The sequence below is a fragment of the Marasmius oreades genome, chromosome 1 (genome assembly GCF_018924745.1).
Source record: "Marasmius oreades isolate 03SP1 chromosome 1, whole genome shotgun sequence".
Taxonomy (NCBI): Eukaryota; Fungi; Basidiomycota; class Agaricomycetes; order Agaricales; family Marasmiaceae; genus Marasmius; species Marasmius oreades.
This window is the reverse complement of record NC_057323.1, coordinates 5,791,470-5,815,074: the sequence shown is the minus strand read 5'-3', so window position 1 is coordinate 5,815,074 and position 23,605 is coordinate 5,791,470. Positions and strand designations below refer to the sequence as shown.

At 45.9% G+C, this 23,605-nt stretch overlaps 6 protein-coding genes across 8 annotated transcripts; 4 read left to right on the top strand and 2 right to left on the bottom strand.

Annotated features, from left to right (window-relative positions):
- Nucleotides 1-3,375: 3,375 nt before the first annotated feature.
- E1B28_002024 (uncharacterized protein) lies at nt 3,376-5,120 on the top strand (the record flags this gene model as incomplete). Its single annotated transcript, XM_043148008.1, has 7 exons — nt 3,376-3,487; nt 3,537-3,562; nt 3,616-3,659; nt 3,717-3,728; nt 3,788-4,045; nt 4,098-4,290; nt 4,350-5,120. The coding sequence occupies 7 exons, from the start codon at nt 3,376-3,378 to the stop codon at nt 5,118-5,120; spliced, it is 1,416 nt and encodes a 471-aa protein (XP_043016722.1).
- A 2,505-nt stretch (nt 5,121-7,625) lies between these two features.
- Nucleotides 7,626-8,229, top strand: E1B28_002023 (uncharacterized protein; the record flags this gene model as incomplete). Its single annotated transcript, XM_043148007.1, has 3 exons — nt 7,626-7,785; nt 7,847-8,031; nt 8,083-8,229. The coding sequence occupies 3 exons, from the start codon at nt 7,626-7,628 to the stop codon at nt 8,227-8,229; spliced, it is 492 nt and encodes a 163-aa protein (XP_043016721.1).
- A 2,109-nt stretch (nt 8,230-10,338) lies between these two features.
- On the bottom strand, nt 10,339-11,121 carry E1B28_002022 (uncharacterized protein; the record flags this gene model as incomplete). The annotated part of the gene is made up of 2 exons (XM_043148006.1): nt 10,339-10,881; nt 10,936-11,121. 2 exons carry the CDS (start codon nt 11,119-11,121, stop codon nt 10,339-10,341), a joined length of 729 nt encoding a protein of 242 aa, XP_043016720.1.
- A 187-nt stretch (nt 11,122-11,308) lies between these two features.
- Nucleotides 11,309-15,494, top strand: E1B28_002021 (uncharacterized protein). Of its 2 annotated transcripts, XM_043148004.1 has the most exons (15): nt 11,309-11,731; nt 11,794-11,859; nt 11,911-12,249; nt 12,313-12,425; nt 12,484-12,623; nt 12,678-12,757; nt 12,819-12,842; nt 12,898-13,019; nt 13,086-14,144; nt 14,221-14,332; nt 14,394-14,509; nt 14,583-14,704; nt 14,770-14,824; nt 14,881-15,027; nt 15,109-15,494. In XM_043148004.1, exons 1-15 carry the CDS (start codon nt 11,548-11,550, stop codon nt 15,355-15,357), a joined length of 2,928 nt encoding a protein of 975 aa, XP_043016718.1. In that variant the 5' UTR covers nt 11,309-11,547; the 3' UTR covers nt 15,358-15,494. The 2 variants fall into 2 exon arrangements, with proteins under 2 accessions (XP_043016718.1, XP_043016719.1); XM_043148005.1 differs by having other exon boundaries at nt 14,770-15,027.
- Nucleotides 15,495-16,213: 719 nt separating this feature from the next.
- Nucleotides 16,214-18,554, bottom strand: E1B28_002020 (uncharacterized protein). Its single transcript, XM_043148003.1, has 12 exons — nt 18,415-18,554; nt 18,159-18,356; nt 17,708-18,096; nt 17,497-17,636; nt 17,402-17,442; nt 17,290-17,342; nt 17,160-17,233; nt 17,038-17,100; nt 16,886-16,978; nt 16,726-16,826; nt 16,483-16,651; nt 16,214-16,407 (listed from the first exon to the last, which is right to left on the bottom strand). The coding sequence occupies exons 2-12, from the start codon at nt 18,201-18,203 to the stop codon at nt 16,361-16,363; spliced, it is 1,215 nt and encodes a 404-aa protein (XP_043016717.1). The 5' UTR covers nt 18,204-18,356; nt 18,415-18,554; the 3' UTR covers nt 16,214-16,360.
- A 122-nt stretch (nt 18,555-18,676) lies between these two features.
- On the top strand, nt 18,677-21,943 carry E1B28_002019 (uncharacterized protein; the record flags this gene model as incomplete). Of its 2 annotated transcripts, XM_043148002.1 has the most annotated exons (13): nt 18,677-18,818; nt 18,899-19,051; nt 19,101-19,183; nt 19,247-19,362; nt 19,485-19,540; nt 19,593-19,704; nt 19,760-19,886; nt 19,946-20,250; nt 20,301-20,427; nt 20,484-20,495; nt 20,553-20,837; nt 20,869-21,061; nt 21,125-21,943. In XM_043148002.1, the coding sequence occupies exons 3-13, from the start codon at nt 19,143-19,145 to the stop codon at nt 21,941-21,943; spliced, it is 2,193 nt and encodes a 730-aa protein (XP_043016716.1). In that variant the 5' UTR covers nt 18,677-18,818; nt 18,899-19,051; nt 19,101-19,142. The 2 variants fall into 2 exon arrangements, with proteins under 2 accessions (XP_043016716.1, XP_043016715.1); XM_043148001.1 differs by having other exon boundaries at nt 18,899-19,183.
- Nucleotides 21,944-23,605: the final 1,662 nt, after the last annotated feature.

Here is a 23,605-nt window from a genome sequence, read left to right as displayed (position 1 = left end):
CTTGGAATCGCGAACATTTGCACCTTTCTCCACGTATAGAGCCGTTGAGGTGTTTGTCAGAGGCCAACGCGTTCTATGATAGAAAAATCGCGTCAGAAAGGGAAGCCCGAATTAACTGTATGGTTCATATCCGATTCCGAATAACGAATCGACTGTATGGCTCACATCCGAATAACAAATTGACTTTATGGTTCATATCCGAATAACGAATTAGGCTGAGAGTCAGATGAGCAACGTCATGCTTTCCCTGCTTCGAAACTTCCACGTTGAACGTTGAACGTCGGCACTTCCCTTTGCTTCAGTTGACAGCTGGCATAAATGAGGTTGTCGCAATCGGTTTGGTGCAAGTTGGGGTTGAGCGCTATGAAGATTGCGCAGAGCTATCATACATGTGCATGAGCCTTTTCACTAGCTCAAAGTACTCACCATCGTATCAAACTCCAACTGGGTCCTTGTCCACAGTTCATCATCCATAATCCTACGTTGAACCTGACTCTTGACAGAAAGCTCGAAACATCGTCGCCAGCGGATAAAACCATGACGGTTCCTGAAAAGTTGCGGGCCGGTCTACACCGGGGATTTCGGTGCTGTTTGGTTGTTTGGCTACAGCCTTTAACGAGCGCTGTTGGCTCTCCCCATCATGTCGTCGAGGCTACTCTCGGGGACGTGATTCAACTACTTCTTCTTGGAACTTCCCAACTGCAGTGATATAGTTATAGGATTTCTCTGCAAGGCAGGTTCCGGGATCTCCGACGGACGCCCAATGGTCGTTCGCGGGCTAACAAGGGCTACAGGAGGAATCATGTTGACCTTTTGGGTGAAGATGTTACTGGCTTTATGAATTGACAGGAAAGTGAGTACTTTGTTTCATCTTATCGTCACTTAAACCCCATTCTTATTGTAGGTCGACTGATCCTGTTTATTTCTCTAGTCAGTACCGCATCTCCTTCCAAGTCTGCCTAGTCGTACCGTCCCGAAACTTATCACAACTCGTGATGGTATCGAGCATTGGTGATACTGATGCCTTCCGTTCGATGATCTTCATTCTTATACATTCATTCAAGGTCCTTGTTTCCCATGAAGTATGCATCTCTTGAAACTCTAAGTTGACAGATCGGATGAAATATGCTTGTTTAGTTTCTCACCGTGCATGAATTAGGGCATGTATATTTTCAATCATGAACACAAATCTCAAGCTTTACCCTCTTTTCCAGTAATCCCGTCAATCCCTCTTACCTCCTTGTACAGTAAATACATGCATTTTGTTTAAACAAGAGATGTCACGATGTCTGTCTCAAAGTCAAAATTTGAGTTTGAGATCTCAAAATCTCAATCTCAACTCCAATATCTGAGTCCCAATGAATAGCCAAGGTGGGGGATGGCTCATAAAACAAGATTATTGCTATTCTCAAAATTTCAACACATCTCAACAAATTTAATGTCTCAATTGTTCAAATCTCAAAATTATTTTACAATCTCAAAAACTCAACTCAGGCTCAAATTTGAGATAAGGTTGAATTTATGGTTCTGAGAAATATATGAGTTTAAATATCTAGAGAGAAGAGATGAGACGGGTATATCTATGTATGTATGTATGTACAGTATATAACTTATCAATCTGAAGCATTAGAATTGGTGTTATTTTCCTTAGGAAGGGACGAAGAGTAGTGTTAGCAATTGTGATTGCGTTACATGCACGCGCACACTATATCACGGACTTAGGAATTTTTCGGGAAGTCAAAAAAATTCCTAAGTCCGTGATATACCGTGCGCGCGCGTGTAACGCAATCACAATTGCTAACACTACTCTTCGTCCCTTCCTAAGGAAAATAACACCAATTCTAATGCTTCAGATTGATAAGTTATATACTGTACATACATACATACATAGATATACCCGTCTCATCTCTTCTCTCTAGATATTTAAACTCATATATTTCTCAGAACCATAAATTCAACCTTATCTCAAATTTGAGCCTGAGTTGAGTTTTTGAGATTGTAAAATAATTTTGAGATTTGAACAATTGAGACATTAAATTTGTTGAGATGTGTTGAAATTTTGAGAATAGCAATAATCTTGTTTTATGAGCCATCCCCCACCTTGGCTATTCATTGGGACTCAGATATTGGAGTTGAGATTGAGATTTTGAGATCTCAAACTCAAATTTTGACTTTGAGACAGACGTCACGACGTCTCTCGTTTAAACAAAATGCATGAAACGACAGCCTTGTAACGAGGGCCTTGTTCCATCCGACGTTCCTCAATACTCAATACGCTCATGACGCGACTGGAATTTCAGGGCGCCTTTCTGCTCGGCGCCAAGGATCTGACATCCCTGACCACGGGAGGCCCATCATTTTCTCGAAAACTGATATGTCGATGTTCTGAGAAATTTTTGGGCACGGGCCAGCGTCTTCCATTTATACTGTAAGACCGCAAAATCCGATTTTCTTCACCTGATCCCAACTATTCATCCCTCTCGAAGGAACCCCCCCCCGTTTGCATTGACAGTCTCGACGCTTCTACGGGTCCATTGCGTATAGTTGGGGGAGACTCGGATTTGCAAGGCGATTTATTTCGCTCGGATCCCACTGTCGTCACTCTTTTGGATCGCCGGCATACCCTGTCTCGGCTTTTTACTCCAACATGCTCATCTTTCCTCGCTCTCTTTATCTTCTCTTCCCACTCGTCCTCGACCTGATCTCTGCGCAGGTTCCACCTCTACCAACGACCTCGGTGTGCATCCATTCGGTTGCCTCGCTAATGACGAAACCTAGACTGAACCTATCAAATTAAAAAAACAGATCCCAGCACGCTCGTATGAAGAACGAGTATCTCTCGCACGGGCCGCTATAGATATACAGTTGAACTCTGCGTCAGTCGTAGATGAAAATGGAACGTTAATCTCTCGGGATATTTGTGAGTTTGCTACTCTTTCGGGGGGTGATTTGTCCTCGAGTAGGAAAACTCAAAAGATCACGCCTATTAGATGCTGTAACGCCTACGATGTATACCCAGATGGCAGAATTTGATATTGTAACTCACAATACAACGTATCGGGACCTTCTGCAAATCCAACTCCCGCGAGCGACGGCAGAAGTAGTAGCTTCAAAGTATGTTTCCTCGTCATGCTCTGTTGGTGTCTATTCTAAGTAATCCGAAGGGTAGAGGTTTCTTTTGTTTGAAATATACACAGTGGAAGGGCTGACGTTGAAATACCAGGCAAAGATTTGGATATCTGATTACATGTGAGTTTTCTCGTCATTCTTTTGGCAAGGGAAGAAGTTGTACTCAAATTATATGTACGATGGAGGCGATATGGGTACGCAGCCAGCAAGGGGTATATTGCCTACAAAGATGGCCAGTTCTTGACGATGGCAGAGCGGTTCTGGGATATCGGGAGGAAGTATTGTATCTCAGACGAGAATATTGAATCGAAGAAGATCGCGACAAAGTCTTCTACGCTACGAACTGACTGCGATGGAAGTAAGTCCACATTTACCACGTTCCATAACCGATGTTTGATGTTTGGTAGAATCATTGCTTGGCGGAGTATTCGAGGTACGTTCCCCAATCTCGGTTTCATCTATTTAAGCTAAAACGACGCTCTGAAGTCAAATAATTCGACAGAGGGGCCACTTGAATGTCGAGCTACCGCGTATGTTTTCATTTGTTCGGTATGTTCCAACCCTCCCGTCGCTCACACGCTCTTCAGATCTTTTTTTACGTGAGAGAAACTTGCTTAGCTTTTCTGCCTAACCCTTACACTCGCATGTTCTCGAACAGTCTTTCAGCTTTACTAGCGGAGCTTACTTCCAACACCACCTACACCAAAGCCGCAAATCAGAGCCTGCAATTTCTCCAAACATTCTGCTACTTTCCCCGTGCGAATGGTCCTGAAAACGAGAAACCTATTCACGCTTTGGATAACGATCCACCGTGTCATGGTAATGTTTTTTTGCAATGGTTTCCGGATACCGGGTTTATTATCGAGGGATTGTCAATTCTTGTGTCTGTTACGAATGATACGGCAACTGCAGATCTGTTGAGTGGTCCCGGTTGCTTGCTGCATCTTTGATTGTCTGACTGTCATCAGCCTTAAAGATGCGATCAATTCTTCCACTGTCTACCGGGAGGATCAACGATCGGATGGTGTGATACATCTATCGGGGATACCGCCAGGGTTTCCGTTAAATGACCCGTATCTAGTACGCGGGCTTGCTACAGCATACAAGAGGAATCAAGAGCCAAGTATGAGTGAATATATCAGAGGGTTCATTGATATTCAGGTGCGCCAACGCACGATTTTTTAAAAACTCTACTCTCGTTTCATACCATACATACCTAGTACGGTTTCCTGCTCGACAATTCAACACTTACAGAATCAAATGTATACGTGGACCCAGCGAGTGGACCGCCACAGCGACTGCCGTTAGGATATATCAGCCCGATAAACCAGTCAAACGCTGCTATGGTTTTCGTCCAAGCGATCGGTCTTGACAATAGCAATAGCACTACCAGTAACGGTGGCGCCGCCCCGGACCCAAACAGACCCGAACCCAAACCCAAAAAGTCATCGGGACCCTTAATCGGCGCAATTGTAGGAGGAGGTGTCGGTGGATTCTTGTTCCTTGGATTACTTGCCGGGTTGTTGGCGTGTTATTGCGTTCGCAGGCGAAGAAGGGGACTCAAAATGCCATCTATGTTCCTCACCTCTCCGTTCCGTTTACCAGAGTCGTTAAATGAGACGGGTGGTATGGTATCTCCGACGACGATACGACGCAAACACCGGTCGTGGAACGCTCAGAGGTCTAGCTTTATCCCAATGACGTCTCCGATATCTCCGACGTCGCCCGTGCGAGAGAAATACCGGGTGAATGTGAATCTTCCTTCACACTCTTCTTCGCAGACACGGAGGTCTGTGGCGACGTCTGGAGATGATTCCCCAACGGTGACGGTACCTCCGGAGGTTCATCATGACCCACATGCGAGGTTTCATGCTATGTCTATACCGGAGATGTTTAGAATCTTGCATGCGCGATTTCAGGGTGAATCAGGGGACCGCGAGGTGCCTCCGCCTTCGTATGTGCAGAGTCAAGTTGGTAGTACTAGTAGTTGAACATTTCGCGTCGGTTCGTTCCTTGGCATTGTACTTATATCTGTTATTCCCTCGTTTACCGTCTTCAACAAGTGAATTTTTGAGTGTACACTTCAATTCATGCAATATGTTTAGAGAGCCATCACATTTGATGATACGTGAGGCGAATAAAATGATTTCATATTCTCAATTCTCAAATTATTACTTGTGATCTCTGCCTGCCTTGTTTGAAATGGGTCTGCAGATACTAACTGGAAAAGAACGAGAGGAATTGCAAATGTCCTTGAGTGACCGCAAGTTTGAATCGTACTGGGAGATCATGGTGAGGTTACATGGGCCAGGAGGAGAAATGGAAGCAGTCGAAGAAAATCAATGTGAGTACCAGAGATAAACTTTAGAGATTTTCTCAACTGATCAACTCCTTCGTTCCCTGTGATTGTTGTGTACAAAAAGATGTGCCGCTTCAAGGCAGCTCCGAAAATTGCCCAATGCCAGAATTGTGTAGAAACAAGAACAAGGGGAAATGCTCTTTGACCGACGTTCATTGTCGACCCCGGAGTTACATCCGGAACTTCTCAAAGAAAAAAGGCAAGGGCAAATATGGATGTCAATGAAAAATCAAGTCCGCCGCAATCATTGAGGAGCTTGACGAGTCGATGGCAGGATTAATGAGGGAGTTGATTGGTGAGGTGAAGACAATACGGAAGGACCTCTGCCAGCAAGCTACACGGAACGCGGAAATGATGGATGCATTGTCAGAGATATGCACCCAAATCACTGCTAGAACTGGATAAAATGGTGATTCATCGGAATCACACTGGTTTTACAAGGTGCCAGTGAAGAATAATTGGAGGAAAAGCAAGGTGAAGTTGAGGAGAAAAAACTTGTACATACAGGAATATCATTTCACATGATTAATCCTATTCTTGAGTTTCGGATTAATTCTATGTAACTGCAATTGTTGGCACTAGAGTAAAAAGAACAGGATAGTAGGGATGAGCTTCTTTTCCCAGTGTCGTGAACAAGTTGTGAACAAGAATCAGAATTGACAGATCTAGTCGAGGCGTCGCATTGGAGATAGTCCTTGCCGAGAATGAAATGATAGATAGATGGAGAATGGATTGCACGGCATGGTCCCTCACGGGAAGAACTTTAAATGTAACCATTGCGCCGATTTGTCGCCGATGGCGGTCTTCGAGCTTCTTTCTATGGACTCACAATGGGTTTTACATAAAACACTAGTGAAAGGTCAGCTTGGAACCTGAGACGTTGGTGGCGATTGAGGCCTTGGAACGGTAGGTAGCGTCAGACGACGCGTCACAGAGCGGGCTAATGATGGAGACAACTGAATGGTGTCTACACTAGGTGCCAACTGTGACCGATAAGCCTTACGACCCCGACAGCTGGGCTAAATCCAGTTGAGTCCGAGAGGGACTGATGGTAGCAAGAGAGGTTGGCTACAAGCAGGAAATTGGCGGGAATATCAGTTCCCCTTGGCCTCGGATATATTATTATTGTTATTATCCTTCTCAGGACCCCGTAGGATGCCGAAGGACACAACGTACAAAATTGACGTGCATAATCTTATATATGATAGATCTGTCAAGACTCAAACAACTCTTGGTCGTGAATACAATCGCGGTCGAGAGCATGATTAATCGAACCAGAGTATTCATGTTCTTGGCACCACTCTTTGTTTTGTTGATCGTATCAAGGCTTGTAAAAAATACTCCAGAATCAAGAGCAAAAAAAAAGTAGGTACACACGGTGTCCCGGTTGCAATCATATCTGAGTCACGGTAACAAACGTGTCCCAGCCTTACTCTGACAGATCTTTCGAATTTTTGAGAGGACAAAGGAGGTCCACATGTGGTTCCAGTTGCGCGCCGAAAAGATTTCATCATCCGAGACGTCGCGACAGCTAGATATTGACCTTTCTCACCAAATTCTTTCCCGAGAGCTTCGAGATCAAGTCTACAATCTTTAGAAGATGTCACCCCAAGATTAAAAGAAGGAATTACCGACTTTGAGTCATTCAGAAACGTCGTAGTTGAAGCTTAAGTTTACGGCTGTCACGCGTGGGAAGACTACTAGTGATATGGTTCGAATCGGCACTGAAATTAAAACAGAAGCCGAAATGGGCCGAATAGCTCAGATTTTTCGGTTTACATGTACTTACGAGGCCGTAGTAATTCCAAAACCGAGTAGTAATTGCAGGCTTCCGGCCGCGTTTGGCACATAACCCAGGGTCGACCGTACCATGTGGGGGCTCAAGCGCTCAAGCCGAATGAAGTCGAATTCCTGAAAACACTACGGCCGCGATTCGTACCTGTCAAGTAGAAAAGATGGATACAAGTGTGCCCCAGGTAGCTGTTGCTACAGCTCTACTCTGGCAGATCTCTCCCATCCTTTCACAACTCTGTGGTGACTGCATAGCCTGGCCCCAACTTCAAATGAGTATAAAAGATAGACCATCTTGAAGCAAATATACTCCAGGTGACTCTAGTCTAACTCTCTATCATCGACTATGTTGCTTGTTCGTTTCTTTGCTCTCCTCTTTGCTACCTTGGGCCTTGTCTCTGCTGCATCTATTGCAGCTCCAGTAGAGAAAAGAGACCCTGGGTCTGAGTTTGTGGCCATTCTCCAAGGACTGTTGGGCAACCTTAAAACAGTCCAACCTCAGCTTGGTAAGTTTCCAGACACTTATGTTTAGATCTTGACAACATGTTGATATATCTATTTTCTTAGTTACACTTCAACAGACTGGAAATGCCACAGAAGCTCAAGTGACTCCTCTTGTGAATGAGGTCACTGGTGCTCTAGGGACTGCAGGTAGTCAGCTCATGGACCTTCTGAACCCTTTCCATGGCTTGGGGTTTAAACGTCGCCAAGCTCCAGTCGATGTCCAGGGCATTATCAATGAAATTGTGGCTGTTAGTAACATTTCTCTCTTTTAGTTGATTCTCTAACAGCATGTGATGCAGGTCATTGAGGCAATTGTCTCCATTCTTCAAAGCCTTATCACAGTTCAGAATATCGAAACTCTGATTATGTTGGTTAACCAAGGGCTCCAGTTGGCTACCACCATCATTGGTTTTGTGGGAGCCATATTGAAACTGATCCTGGCCTGACCCTAGAGTTGCAAACCTTGCCAGCAGCTGCACCAACGCTGATGACAAAATTAGGTGGAGTTCATGTTGACTGCCACATGAACTCAGGTGACAACATGGCAACCAATGAAACTAGCATCATTATAAGTATATAGAATTAATACTTGGAAAAAAAAAGATCCTCCCTCTGTACCCTCGTTCTCTTTTTGAATTTATGTTTGGCATCAACATTTCAGTTGAGATGTTTCTTCACTAGAGCAGGCATGGCGTGATGAGCAAAGTTAAAAATGACAGAGAGTCGAGATGCCAGCTGTCAGGAGTTGATTCTTGAGTGAGGTGAGCTGACAATGAGGAAGCTAGAACAAGTCAGGGCGAGATCATGGAAGGAGGGTAATAGGACGCATGATGCCGACTTCTTCGCACTCTTTCTTCTCATTTCCTACTGTGAAAACTGGATACTCAGGTGTAGCCACGTACACATGTGAATGACTCCTAGGTAGGATTGACCAGACAAGAGTAGGGTTCCACAGTACACTTGGAGTACTTATATACTACACTACTTAAGGAGTAAAGGAGTTGAGGGGGCAGGGGCCTCCCTATCTACAATGGGCTATGGCGATCACGGGTCAGACAGGATGGTCAACAGTAAGGAGCTTAAGGAGTTGACAAGGGGGCAATTGTGGGAATCAAGACAATTGAGTATATCAACGGAAAGGGTCACAACTATGTGGGGAGCACTATGGTGGAGTACTTGGAGTATAGCGAGTTCATGACAGGTTATATGGGCCTGTTACATACATGCCGGACCGATCCGGACTGACTGGTTACTTACTCCACTTACCTTAATCTCCGTAGTTCCCATTAAGCCTACTCCATCGGCTTGGTCAGCAGTCCGAATGCGGATCCAACTACTGTCTCCATCTCGGACCTTGTACATTTCTATCCTATATAAGATGTACGACTTAGTAGTTACATTATTTAGAATTAAACTCAACTCTGGTTTCCCAGTGACCTGGTCTAAGGCAGCTCGACTCGGGGAGCCGTTGTCCAATAACTTCGGCTACTGTCAAGACTCCATCATTCTCTTCACTATCTCCTTTGCTCTCCTCGTCGCTCTCTGACACACTCCGATCAACTCCGTTTCTTTCCTCTCTTCATCTTAGATCATTCCTCTTCTAGTATATCCTTCAGTACATATCTTATCTCTTATCTTATCATTTCTCCTTTTGGTTCTGTTCAGTTCTGAGTCATTCCGCACGTCCTTAACAGGGCCAGAAGGAGAAATGGAAGCAGTCAAAGAAAATCAATGTGAGTACCAGAGATAAATTTTAGAGATTTTCTCAACTGATCAACTCCTTAGTTCCCTGTGATCATTGTGTAGTGGACAAAAAGACGTGCCACTTCAAGACAACTCTGAAAATTGCCCAATGCCAGAATTGTGTAGAAAACAAGAACAAGGGGAAATGCTCTTTGACTGATGTTCATGGTCGACTCTGGAGTTACATCTGGAACTTCTCAAAGAAAAAAGGCAAGGGCAAATATGGATGTCAATGAAAAATCAAGTCCGCCGCAATCATTGAGGAGGTTGACGAGTCGATGGCAGGATTAATGAGGGAGTTGATTGGTGAGGTGAAGACAATACAGAAGGACCTCTGCCAGCAAGCTACACGGAACACGGAAATGATGGATGCATTGTCAGAGATATGCACCCAAGGGCCAAATCACTGCTAGAACCGGATAAAATGGTGATTCATCAGAATCACACTGGTTTTACAAGGTGCCAGTGAAGAATAATTGGAGGAAAAGCAAGGTGAAGTTGAGGAGAAAAAACTTGTACATAAATATCATAAGGAGTTAGAACATAGAAAGAAAAATGTATATACTTGATAATTTCTTGGATAAATGACAAAGATGAAGGGGAGATGAATATAACATGCTCACCGTCGCGTCAGAGTTGACATTTCCGCCAATCACCCGAATGCCCAAGACAGGAACAATCTCGCGCAGCGCTACAGATGTGTATCCTTAGAGTCCGCGTAAGAGTGGGTAGTTTAGCCGACGGTTCAGCGAATTTGCATAAGATACGAAATTTATAAAGTGATCAATTCTGAAGAAGGAACGTGACGGCGGCTAATACAACCCAGGATAAATCTTGTACCTCACATCCCTCCTCCACTTCTCCCACTCCTCCTCAAACATACTCTTCATCAACCTATCCTCGTCTTCCGCCCTAAACCCAAGACAGATATTCATTGTGATAATTATAAATATCCACGCCCCTACAACGGCCTTGCATACATTGTGTTGCAGTAGTCCACTTTCTCTCAGCCATGATCCAGGAGATAAATGGTAGATTGATATTCCGGCAGAGTTGAGTGATAGTGCTAGGTAAGCTGGGTGGCGTACAATGGAGTAAGGACCTGATGTTATCAGTTTTGAGCTCGATCGGGTGATGTTGAAGGTGAAGCCGTCGCCTAGGGCTTTGTAACATGAGATTCGGAAGAGGCCTCCGAAGACACTTGTGAGCAATCCTAGCATCGCTATCCAGCCGGGCGGTCCGGATAATCCCAGTGGAATCCGAAGGATAGGGTAGTCTGCGAGGGAGCTGGGATTCTTGAGATAGGTCATGGAGGTGAATAAACATTCGAGGAAAGTGACAGCCGCGTATCCTATCTATGAAGTGATTTGCTTAAGGATAGAATAAGGGGACATTCAAGCGGAACTGACTCTGAGGAATGGGTAAACATATGTACAGAGTCGTAGAGTGAACCACTCTCGCTTTTCGGAGAACGAGGGTCCAAGAGGGGGAAGTGTAAAGGTGCCGGCTGGTGGGGAGTAGGTGCGGTTGAAGAGGTAGGCGGAGAAAATCAAGAGGGCCAATCTTGATGTTGTTCCCAGAGAATTCGCGTCCATAGCTAAGAAATTTTTGAAGCTCAGTACTTATACAATATGATATCCATGTGACACTCCCGAGATAATTTTTGTACACGGATCGTGAGTACCTGATCTATTATTAGTATGCCAGCGTTATAACCTGTTTGGGAAACTCCGGAAGTTTTACCGGCCGTGGCAGCCCGGACGTCGTTTCACTGACGCTTTGACTTCAACTCCCACCAATCATCTTATATTTCCCTCCATCTCCTTCATGTCTCTTGGAACCCTCGATGTCTCTCTGGATAAACGATACCGCCAAAATACCAACAATCATTCACGTCCCTGGCCATAGGTTATGATTCCAGAAGTTGCGGTCACCAGACACCCTCATAAACGATTCTCCCACAGCGGAATCTTCGCAAGCTCTCAGGAGAAAGTCGGACCTTACGTTCTTCTCGTTCGGATATGAGGGTAGCTGCACTGTTTAGCTTCATCTCACTTTTCGTGACAACGGCACGCGGATGGAGTCAACTGTGGCCAGAGCGGTTCAGCTTCTCGGATAGTAATACTGTGCAGCAGAGCGTAGGAAGGACGGACAGAGACGCGTTTGTAAAAGATTTGGTTGAAAAAATGAGGATTGAGGAGCTCGGTGCGTTTGCTAATCGTCTTGTTCATCGTACTGCTCTATACTGACCTTGTCCATATCCAAAGTTATACAGCTTCATCTGATGTTTGCAGACAACGTTGTCGGTCCAAACTCAACCAACGAGCTCTTCGGTAAATGACTCAACCCCAACCTGGCAAAAGTACTCATCCCCCGATTGCCAGACTTCGCTCTTCTTCCTGCCCCGCCAGATACTGGCCTTGGCGTCGTTCACGATTGGTACCCGACTTCTCCGACATTCTACAATGACTTGCAGCAGCTCAATCTCGACAAATCACGTCTTAAAACGCCCTTCATGCTTATTGAGGAGTGTCTACATGGTGTAGGATCTTTCAAACAATCCATGTTTCCCCAAGCTATTGCACTATCCGCTTCATGGGATGAAGATCTCGTCTGGCGAGTTGGACGAGCGATTGGTACAGAGGCTCGGGCGATAGGAATCCATGCTTGTTTTGCGCCTGTTTTGGACCTTGGGAAGGATGTACGGTGGGGTAGAGTACAAGGTCCGTCTTATCTCTTATTTATCCCTATTGACAGATAACCTTCAACTCCGCTTTGTTTTGCAGAGGCTTGGGGAGAAGACCATGTCCTGACATCGCACATGGGCGTCGCGTTTGCATCTGGTCTTTCGAAGAACGGATCCTGGTCCGATTCCGACGCCGTTATTCCAGTCATGAAGGTAACACGACTCCCTTCCACTCTCATTTATCTTCCGCGGCTTACTTCGTTTTGCTTAGCACTTCGCGGCCCACGGGTCTCCTCAAGGTGGAATAAATGCAGCTCCATTCATGGGACGGGGAAATCGTCAGCTTATGATGGAGATGTTGATACCATTTCGAGATGCGGTACAGAAAGGCTTTACAAAGGGGGTTATGATGTATGTTTTCCTCCGCGTCTCATGTCGCCGTATTCTTAACTAGCAGGTCCCCAGGGCATACCACGAATATGACGAGATACCAGCGCATGTCAATCCAGTTTTCTACGATGCGTTAGATGACTGGGGATTCGACGGTACTTTTCATTCCCCATTGGACATCCAAATTGGCTTGTTCATACTTGACCCTTCCCCTAGGCTTCGTAATAGCAGACGATACCGGTATGCAGTTTCGTTGTCTTCCACTCGCCGGCGCTCAACAGTGGGTTTATCCTAGGGATGAGAATGTTGTCTGGTAGTCATCGAGTGGCGAGCACTACGGCGGATACCATATCTCAATGGTTCAACGCCGGAGGAATGCTGCAGTTTTATGATTACGATCTGCCCACCTACCTCAACGTTAGTTCCTTACTTTTCCTCGTTTCTCAAACTCAACTTCAACTTCACCCTTTACATCTCTTTCAGACGATCAAAGCTCTGGTCGCCAACTCTACTGTCTCTCTCGACACCATCAAGGCGCACGCTTCCAGAATCCTAGGCGTCAAATACGACCTTGGGCTCTTCGACGATCCATTTATCCCTCCCGGAATCGACTACCAAACCATCACGCACGAACATGTTCCCCTTACCCTCGAAGCAGCGCAGAAAGCCATTGTGCTTTTAGAGAATAGGAACAATACGTTACCTCTGAATCCTAAGAACCAGGGTATAAAGACTATCGCTTTGGTTGGCCCATTCGGAGATACCCTCAACTATGGCGATTACGCTGGTCCTTGGGGGGCATATCCTGTAGCCAACTCGAGTACTATTCGGCAGGGAATCCTCGGATACCTTATCGGCGAAAATGAAGACATTCGACTTTTGACGAGTACTGGAGCTAATACTTGGTTGTATAATGCTCAGTACCCGATCCCTACTTATCTGCTCTCACCACCTCCAAATTCGAATTCTTCCTTTTCTTCTTCTGCGTCAGGAAACGTTAATGTTACTGGTGGCCTCCGAGCTACGTATTTCGCCGATACCAATTTCACGAAACCTATCTTTACGACTATCGAAGCTCCGAACCGGGATTGGGGGTTATACCCTCCACTTGGATTACCTTCCAATAATTTTAGTGTTATTTGGGAGGGTGAGATTACGCTTCCGTTTGATGATCGTTCTGGGTCTGGGAGCGTTGAAGGAGATATCCAAGGGTTCATAGGGGTTGGGATATCACCGAACTCGACTGCACGTCTGTTCATTGACGAGAAACTTGTTGTGGAATCTCCGTTTTCGGAGTCGAGTAATATCCTAGGGAACATCCCACCGCTTGTGTATAGCGTTGTGAATGGGACGGCGGCTCCGCCTGGTGGTGTGCCTTTTACGTTTGCAAAAGGGGAAGTGGAAAGGAAGAGGGTGGGTGTGAGGGTTGAGTTTCAGACGTGGAATTTGTATCAGAAAGTTGAGAATGTGAATTCGGTTAATTCGCAAGTTGAACTTTGGTGGAATTTGGTGGATAGGAGGGAGGGGGAGGCTGTTAGACAGGTTCGTAAAAGGGGGGGGGTGTTCTGGTTTACTTCTTGGCTCGTAACTGATTGTTATTGTTATCTGCATCCTCTAGGCTGTTGAGATAGCTAGGGCAGCTGATGTTATGGTGTTGGCGGTTGGAGCGAATTGGAATAGTGATGGGGAGAGTGGAGATCGTGCTACGCTGGGGTTGTCGGCTAATCAGAGTTAGTTTTCGTTTTTTTTTTTTTTTTTTTTTTTGGATGCTGATAGCTATTGGTTTGTTAGCTGTACTCGCAGATGCAATATTCGCGTTGGGAAAACCTGTAGTGCTTGTACTGCAAGGAGGACGACCGTTTGCGATTCCTGATTATTATGCGAAATGTGCGGCTGCTATCAGTGCGGTATGTTCGTTGTGTGATGTTGTGTTGATTTGCCCATCGTGATATTGATAACCTCTTGCTCTCTCTACTGCAGTTCTTCGCAGGTCAATCTGGTGGCCAGGCTATTGCGGATGTTTTGTTTGGGAAAGTGAATCCGGGTGGCAGGATACCGCTTAGTGTTCCGTTTGACGAAGGAACGCTGCCTTCTTTCTATAAGTGAGATCTTGGGCTTAGCCTCTTTCTATTGCTGTAATGCTTATCATCTTTTGTTCTGTGTATAGTTACCATTCTACGGCGCATGGTCCAGAATATACTGATATCTCTTCCTTACCAACGGTGACCGGGCTTCCTCATTCCTCCGTGGATCTCTAACATTTAACACCATTTTGTAGTACTTCTTTGGTTACGGGCTGTCGTATACCACGTTTAGCGTGGCAGACTTTAACGCTACTTCAAATACATTCGCAGCTGGAGAAACGATTCATTTCCATGTTCGAGTTTCGAATGAGGGTGATGTCGCTGGGAGTTACGTTGCTCAGGTACGTAGCCCGAACAATACTTTTTTTGGCCGTTTTATGTGACTGATAATGTATTATTACCCTCCTCCCCCACTCCTGTAGGTATACCTCTTACAACGTGTATCTGCCATCGTCAAACCGGCACGCCAGCTAGTTGCGTTCAAACGCGTGTATCTCGATGGTGGAGAGTCTGTAGAGATAACGATGGATTTGGAGGTGAATAGGTTTTTGCCTATTGTGAATCGGAGATATGTTTGGGAGTTGGAGAAGGGTGATTATACGTTTGTTTTGTTGGATGATGGAGGGCCGGAGGCGCGTCGAAGGGGGAGTGTTACGTTGAAGTGTGTGTAGGGTTGTACCGGTGGTGTTAACGGAAACTGAGTAAACTAAAACTAACGGGATTGTTTTTTTCGAAGTGAAGTTGATTGGATGGATAGTCCGCCAGCTCTGGTGATTGTATATTGATATATTGTTAAACCTTTTAAACCACCGAGTCCCGTACTAACTCATGTTCCTTCTCTATTCTCTCTTACATGTTACGATTACAGGACCGGTCACCGGTTTTTTCCCCGCGCGGCCAAATTTTTGATGTTCCAACCAAAGCTTCCGATCAGTTTACAGGTCAACTGCTCGTGGTAGAAGCCACTGTACTGTAGACTGCAACAGCACTGAAATCACGAAAGCGGCAACACTAATACAAGCCAGGGGACGATCTTATAACTTATACCTCACACAACCCTTCCTCCACGATTCCCATTCTTCACCGAACTCCTCCTTCATCAAACGATCTTCATCTTCCGTCCCGAATACCGCGGCAATAGGCCCTAAAGATGGTTGTGTAGATGGTGTGCGTTGTCGAGGGGGGGGGCAGTGGGCGGCGGTGCACTTTGTCAGTCCCTTTCTATGACAATGATAAGACCTAACTGAGCAAGCTGTAAATCTTGAGTCATATAGTATCGTTCGATGATGATCACGATAGACCTTATATTTAGACGAAATCAATGCTTAGAATGCACTGGGGGCATTCTTGCTGTCATGCTGCAATCATCATATCATGAGAAACAAGTTATGTGATTTTGATTTTTTTTTCAATTGGCTGAAAGGCGCAACATCGATGGAGGCGAACTACCAACCCACTGGAACGCAGGAATTCGAAGATAGTTTCACTCCAAGGCTTTGACGTCGTCGTTCAATTGATCTGCGAATAGAATCTCGTAAAGATGACGCAATATACACCTTGCGAAACATAAATAACTAGAGATAGATACAATATAGATCTACATAAATATCGACTGCCGGCCATCCCGGCACTCATGAATTGATGGCGACATGAGAGGTACACGAATTCAAATGACTACCACAAGTTTTTGTATCGAGACAAACATGATTGCGGGCGATCATCTAAGAAAAGAAAAGAAAAAAAAAAGCTGATTAGGACATGTCCAAGAGGTTTGAAAAAAAAAAAAAAGAGCTCACCAATCGAATTCGGCGCCGAACAATCACAATTCCTTCCTGCCCGCATCTCTCCCGAAGGGCAATGTTCGAACGGGGGATGGTTATACCCAATATCATCGAAAAAGTGTAGCTGGTCACGGGAGGCGAAGAGGGCTACGGCAATGGAGTGAACGGGGGCATCTCCCCATCTCTTTATGACGCGAAAAGGTAGAAACAGGTTAGACCCTCCGCCTAATGAGGAATAGAATAGCTTAAGCTTCTCACCTCGTAATAGAAACCACCTTTCGATTCCAAGAAATCGAAAAACTTTTGATACGCTTCTCCACGCCAAAAGTCCATATCGGCTATCTCAAAATTACTCCAGACTAGAACGGAGGTGAGGCCCGGGAACCGCGAAAACGAGATGAGAAATAAAGAAACTTACAATGACAGAGGTTGTACAACTCCCCGCCGTTATCGCTAAGATATTTCATTGCGTGGTTTTCGGCAAGGTATTCTGGGTGGAGCGTGATAAATTCTGGTGGAAGTCAAGGCAGTTTGAGTGACAGCCGGGTAAAGGGATAAGGAGAAACGGGCCTTTAACGGTTTTCCATAGAGTAGGTATCGTAGCTTCCCATTCCGTGAAGGTAATCGTAAAGCCTGTAGTCTAATCAGTAGTGTGCTTGTGCTATAACGCTAAGTATATTCAAGTCACGTACCGTAGAGCTTGTTGTGATCTCTCATATAATCGAATGGATCGTACTGGATGTCGCAAGTATATGAGATTCCGGGTCTGAAAGCAAGGGTAAGATTAAGAGAAACGGAGGATGATAATGGATCCGGACGCACTCGACACGCCAGTAATACTTGTATGGTTGAAGAAGAGGATGATGGAAGAAAAACTGTATAAAGGATATCAACTCTGTGTTTTCTCAATCCCGGGTGAGGCCAGGCCACGTACCCCAGAGTTGAACCGACACATGTTTCGGTACGGCACGCTATCTGCGGATGCATCAGACGGGTGGAGAACGGGGACAAGAATGAACGCCTGCGTACCTGCGTATATGATCCCCAATGCCTGCATCTTCTCCCTTCCTGCTCTCGCCTTGTTCTCATCTATCCAATCCGGTTGAAACCAGTGGTCATACGGAATAAGACCAAATGAAACGGGCGCTTTTGTCGCTTCTGTAACACGTCTATGTTTGGAAAGAGACGTAGGAAAGTCAGATACACGGCAACAACTTAGCAGCAGGATGATGACACGTACCGTTTGAATTCCTCCTCGAACTCCACCTCATTGAGGAAAACCCATGGGTAGCCGAATCGTTTGTTGAACCGCCTCTCCACCTGTTCCATGCTCGACAGAACTCCTTCCAAATCCGAGTTACGCGCTAGGATGACGAAAGTAGCGTTTGCGGTTCCTTCGCCGATGGGTCGATGCACTTGCGCTTTCGAAGAATCTGAATCTGTCGCTGCTTCTTTTGGGCTTTCAGGACGTTCATAAGGAAGATGAGGAGCAACGATTTCGGAGAGCTCTGGTTGACCCATCAACACGGGTTCTTGAGCAGGATCTTGCAGGGAGTTTCGAGCAGAGAGGACCTTCGCTAGTAGTTGTGAATCTTGCATGACGAGTACTGTTCCATAAATAAGGGCAACCTAATGAGCAACGAGGTGTAATTAGCTAGTAGAGAGTAAAAGAAAGGCTTTCGACGACACACCAGTATGCCCAACCCACAAATGTGTCTATGTCGCCCTCGAAACATCCTGGTTCTGAAATACGTCGATTCGCTGGAGATGAGAGTCGGGTTGAAGAAGCAGAATCTGTGTTGAAGAGGCAGTTTCTGTTGTTGTCATGCTATGCCGACCCCGTTTATTTTGGGGTACAATTTCCATTTTTTATGCTTCCGAGTGGATCCCTGAATAGAAATTCATTGAAAACGTCATGATGCCATCTCAGTTTTCCCAAGCCCTCGCCTCATTTGAATCAAGCTTGTTTTGGAGTACCATATAACTGTAAGGCTCTCGGTTCCCAAGTGTAGGTTTGATTCGAGAACGTGAGATAGGAAGCTGGGAACGGGATATGGGCAGAGGGCCAGGCGTAAGAGGAAACCAAGCGGCACAGCGTTTCCTGCCGAAGCACGCGTCGGTCCGGCGAGAGACCATCTTTGGCGTTGTTTGACTGCAGTCTCTGATTCATGCTTGAACTTTATCTGGAAGGCCTTGTACATGTACCCGTACAACCTTCCTCGCCGAGCCCGTCGACTTGCCCTCAATCGCAGCCACACTTCTGACTTGAATGACTGTTGTTGACTTATCATGTAGTACTCCAGGGAACAACCTTCAGGGACGAACTTCAGGAACGAACGGCAGATGTACATGTAATATTTGAATCTTTCTACTGTCTAGGATGTTCCGTGCTGACATTGCAATGCCCTTCTTTCTACTCTTTCTACTTAAGCGTCGTCGTTATTGAATACAAATATGAAAGCGGGTTCGAGATAACGACTGGTATCCGTTGTCCGGCACTGCTGTTGACGGTAACCTTCAGGAGTGACGGTGCAGTTGCCCTTGATAGAAACTACAAAGAATAGCAGTTGCCGTTCCGAGAAAGGTGCTGCCTCTCCGACTTGATGATTTCCATTTTGATGATCGTCTCGCAGGATTTTGCCTCCCAGGGTGCCATCACAGCTGACGCGACGACGATGAAGGTCTGTATACTTAATAGGATAGAGTGGCCTTCATCGTGAGGATCATCATTTATTATTAACTGATATGTCAACCTTTTCTCTGATTCACTCGCACGCAGGGGCCTGGTCTGTTCCGTGTATAACTTTCAAGACTGTAAAATTCAAACTCCCTTTTCCTCACGAGCTTTTCGAGACACCTTTCCGTTCCGCCATCACTGTACGGTCGTTACTCCTGGTGAGGATTCTCCAGACGATTTTGCTTCGTATCCTCAGACTGTCCTTACTCGTGGCCAACACCATCTATTCTAATCATGTCTTCCTTCCCGCTCTTTCACTATCTATTTCTCTTTTGGCTAGTGCTTGGAGTTTGTGCCCAAGGTCCCCCTCTGCCACTAACGACATCGAACAACTTGGTATGAACCGCCTCAATCTCAAAGGTATCATGCAATTGACCTGTCGGTACAGACCAAAGACCGTTCAGATGGAGAGAAAGTATCGATGGCTAGGGCCGCCATAGATATAGAGGTGACTGTTGCAACGACAGACGCAAATGGAACGTTACTCTTCCATGATAACAGTGAGTCTCCCGTTTGAAACGAGCACGGCCTACGGAGCTCAAATCCTACATCTAGCTGAAACAACACCCACCCTCTACTCACAAATGGCGGAATTGGACATAATAACTCGCAATACGACTTATCGAGAACTTTTACAAGACCAACTCCCACGAATAGCGGCAGAAGTAGCATCCTCAAACCTGTATGCTTTGCATCTCGACTTCTTTTGGCGTCGTTACTAACTAGTTGTTCGTACATCAGTGTCAGATTCTTCCTTTACGATTCATACTCGGACTCGGCTGACCTTGAATTACGTGATAATAGCTTTTCGATCATCTGTGAGTTTACAGTCAGTATATTCGACAGATTTCACATATTGATATCATATATTAGGGTACACGGATACGCAGCCACTAAAGCATATATTGCTTATCAGGATGTCCACTTCCTGACGTTGGCACAACAGTTATGGGAATTCGGGAGAGCGTATTGTATCTCGGATGAAGACATCGAAGCGAAGCAGAATGCAAAAAAGACCTCGTCTCTTCGAACTGAATGCGATAGTAGTGAGTTCTTACTTCGTTCTTTTCTTAACGCAGGCTGAATGCGTTGTTAGAATCGTTAGTTGGTGGAGTTTTTCAGGCATGTTCCCCCGATATTTTGTGGATTCTCGCTGGAAGTGACATTATTGTCATCAAGACAACAAATCTAACGAATGGGGCGATTGAGAATCGAGCTACCGCGTAGGTACCTTGTTCCTTTCTATCTGTGCCTCCGTCAATCACACACCAATACTTAGGGCCTTTTTTACGTGGGCAATCTGATTGCTGTTTTTCTTGTTTGACTTGCGGCTGAATGAACTGGGCAGTCTATCGGCGGTACTGGCCGAAGCGACGTCGAACACTACCTACATCAAAGCTGCAAATCAAACCCTTCAGTTCCTCAAGAATTTCGGCTACTTTCCACGCTCGAGCGATCCTACGGACGAGAAAGTTATCCTCGCTTTGGATAGTGATCCACCCTGTCATAGCAATACCTGGATACAATGGTATCCAACCACCGGGGATATCATCGAAGGATTGTCCATTCTTGCGTCTCTCCAGGACGATGCAGCGACCGAAAGCTTGTTGAGTGGTCTTTACTCTCGTTATCGGTATATATCGCTGACCGTCCTAGTGCTATAGCTTGCAAGACGCAATCAATTCGTCCACTCTATACCGGAACAATCAACGGTCAGATGGCGTTATCCAGATAGCGGGGATGTATGTCTTCCCGCTGAGCGACCCGTTTTTGGTGCGCGGGCTTGGGACGGCATATAGGAAAAATCACATCGACCCTAGTATGCGTGAATATGTCAAAGATTTCATAAATATTCAGGTATTGCAGTTTTCCCCTTTTTGTCTTTTTTCTCGCTACTGATTCTTGTTATTACTCGAAAAGTACAACTACCTACTGGATGATGCATCTCTACGACAATCAAACGTATACGTGGACTCCGGGGTTGGACTGCCCCGGCGACCGCCAGCGCGAACAACGCTCAGTCCGATAAACCAGACATACACTGTTATGGTACTTGTCCAGGCTATCGGTTCTGCCAACGGTACAGATGCTGGTGATCCGTCGTCCAGCCCTCCGGGGTCACCGGGGTCACGGTCAGGGTCAGGACACGGAACCACAAAAGCCTTCAAAACTAGCGCGATAGTAGGGATTGTTGTTGGAAGTGTAGCCTTCCTTGCCTTGCTTTCGGGGCTGATAGCGTGTCTTTGCCTTCGCAGAAGGAGGCGGGAACGGAAGGTACCCTCTATCTACCAGACTTCTCCATTTCACCTACCAGGGTCTAACGAGATGGACGAGTCAAGTCTTACATCGCCAACATCACTGGCATCACCGGGAGTACGCGTTAAATCCCGGTTGAAAGCTCGGTACTCTGCACGAACGCATACTTTATCTCCGGTGTCCCCAACAACACCAACGACACCGGCAACTCTAGCTTCCCCATTATCACCGGGGGCACGAGTTCAAATCCGCCTGGACCCTCCGCGCCCTCCAACAGAGCCCTTTACGGCTGGGACTTCCGGGGAAAGCCCAACTATAGTACACCCACAAAATGTTGATTCTGGACCACTGACCGACGATCCACATGCAAGATTTCATGCTATGTCGACGGCGGAGATGATCAGAATCTTGAATGCACGCGTCCAAGGAGAAAGGGCGGATACTGAAGGGCCGCCTTCGTATCCGCAAAGTGAGGTTGGTTGAAGTAGCCTCGAATTGAAGTTTCGTTGGGTTTGGCTTGGACTTTGATGGCTATTATGGTTGGACTATGATATGGACTATGGTTTGTAGGTACACCATTCGCGGACACATTGTAAGGTAGTACTAGCCTAAAATTGACACTCTGTACTTATTACCTTTATGTAAATACATTTTCCCTCCCTTCGATCGAGTCTGTGCCGGTCCATGTCGTCCCTACAAAGATGAGAGAGATGGGAGGGTTTCTATGTCATCCTCGATATTTTCCCGCTTCGTTCATGAAGGAATTTTTGTACCCGCAAGGTTAAACCACTGTGGTGTCAATCCCGATTCAAGGATACTACGAGTCAAGATGTGCCACTGAAGTTGAAACGAGGGCCTGGGGATCAAACAGGAGCTATGATTGCTCAAAGCCTCCCGGGACATAAGCATCTCAGAGCCTTCGGCACTGGCGTGAGTCACTTGAAGTTCATCGTGATGCTCGTCGTTCAATATCATAAAGCCGGTGGTATGGTACATGATCCATCTACGTAGTGTTTGCCAAGACGGTACTGTCAATATACTTTGAGGTCAACATCCGATGTGTGTGGTCTCTCTACTTGAATTGAGAGAGTGAGAGTGATTGCCAGGAAGTATAAAATCAGTTTCAGATATTCCGTTATAGTGGAGCCCAATGGTGTATGCAATGCAGTCGCCACTGAATATTGAATGTTGCCGATGATCAAATAAACACTGATTTCATTGAAAAGTGCTCGAGCCTTATACTATATTTACTGGGTTGACCGGCCCGGTTGGACAACCCTGATCAGCTTCTCCGTCTGCGAAGATAAACAAATATTGAAGCCGACAAGATGGCTCGGACGAACTCCACCGCCACGACCACTGAGTGAATGAAATACTGAGCAGTGAGCAACGAGCAACAGGTGCATCCAGCGATAAACCTGAAGAACCTGAAGAATCGTTCATCAGGATGGATGTAACGGGGCTGGCGGGTGAGGTCCGTATCATATGCATACAGTGCTTGTTTTCGGTCAAAGCTCGTTAACTGAATACTTTCAACAGTTTCCACTTCAACTTCGGGACCATATGTGTTGTACCAGCAAACTCCCGTGTTGATACCATACAGCGACGCTATATTGGAGATGTCCGGGCCTACTTATTATCGAAGGTCGTTTCAGAGATGGATTGTATTGCCGCCCATGAGTTTCACCATTGATCAACAACTGAATGGTTTATATTGTTGCCACCAACCTGTCACCCTTGTCTTCCATTTTCGCACATCGTGCCATATCAACGTTCAAGTTGAATATCCATACGGTTCTCGATAGTTTATCAATCGATTGCGGTAAGTGTCTTCTGACTCGGGGGCCCAATATCGATCCCGGATAGATCGAGTCATCGTCAGCGCTTTTCTCCAACACCAGATTCAATGAGCTTATTTGGATCATGAACGTCTACGGTCTGGCAGTATGCCAGTCTGTGATTGGTGACTAGACCTCCGAACGGAACATTGACGGAACAATTAAATGGGAGCTGTCCAAATCATCACCGTTGGACTCGTTCGAACTCTCCCCACCACAAAATATAAGTCCAGAACACCGCGTCAGCCTTGTGGCGAATATACCGCGCAAATTGGTGATACATCCCGGGCGCCTAGTGCAGGGTGGA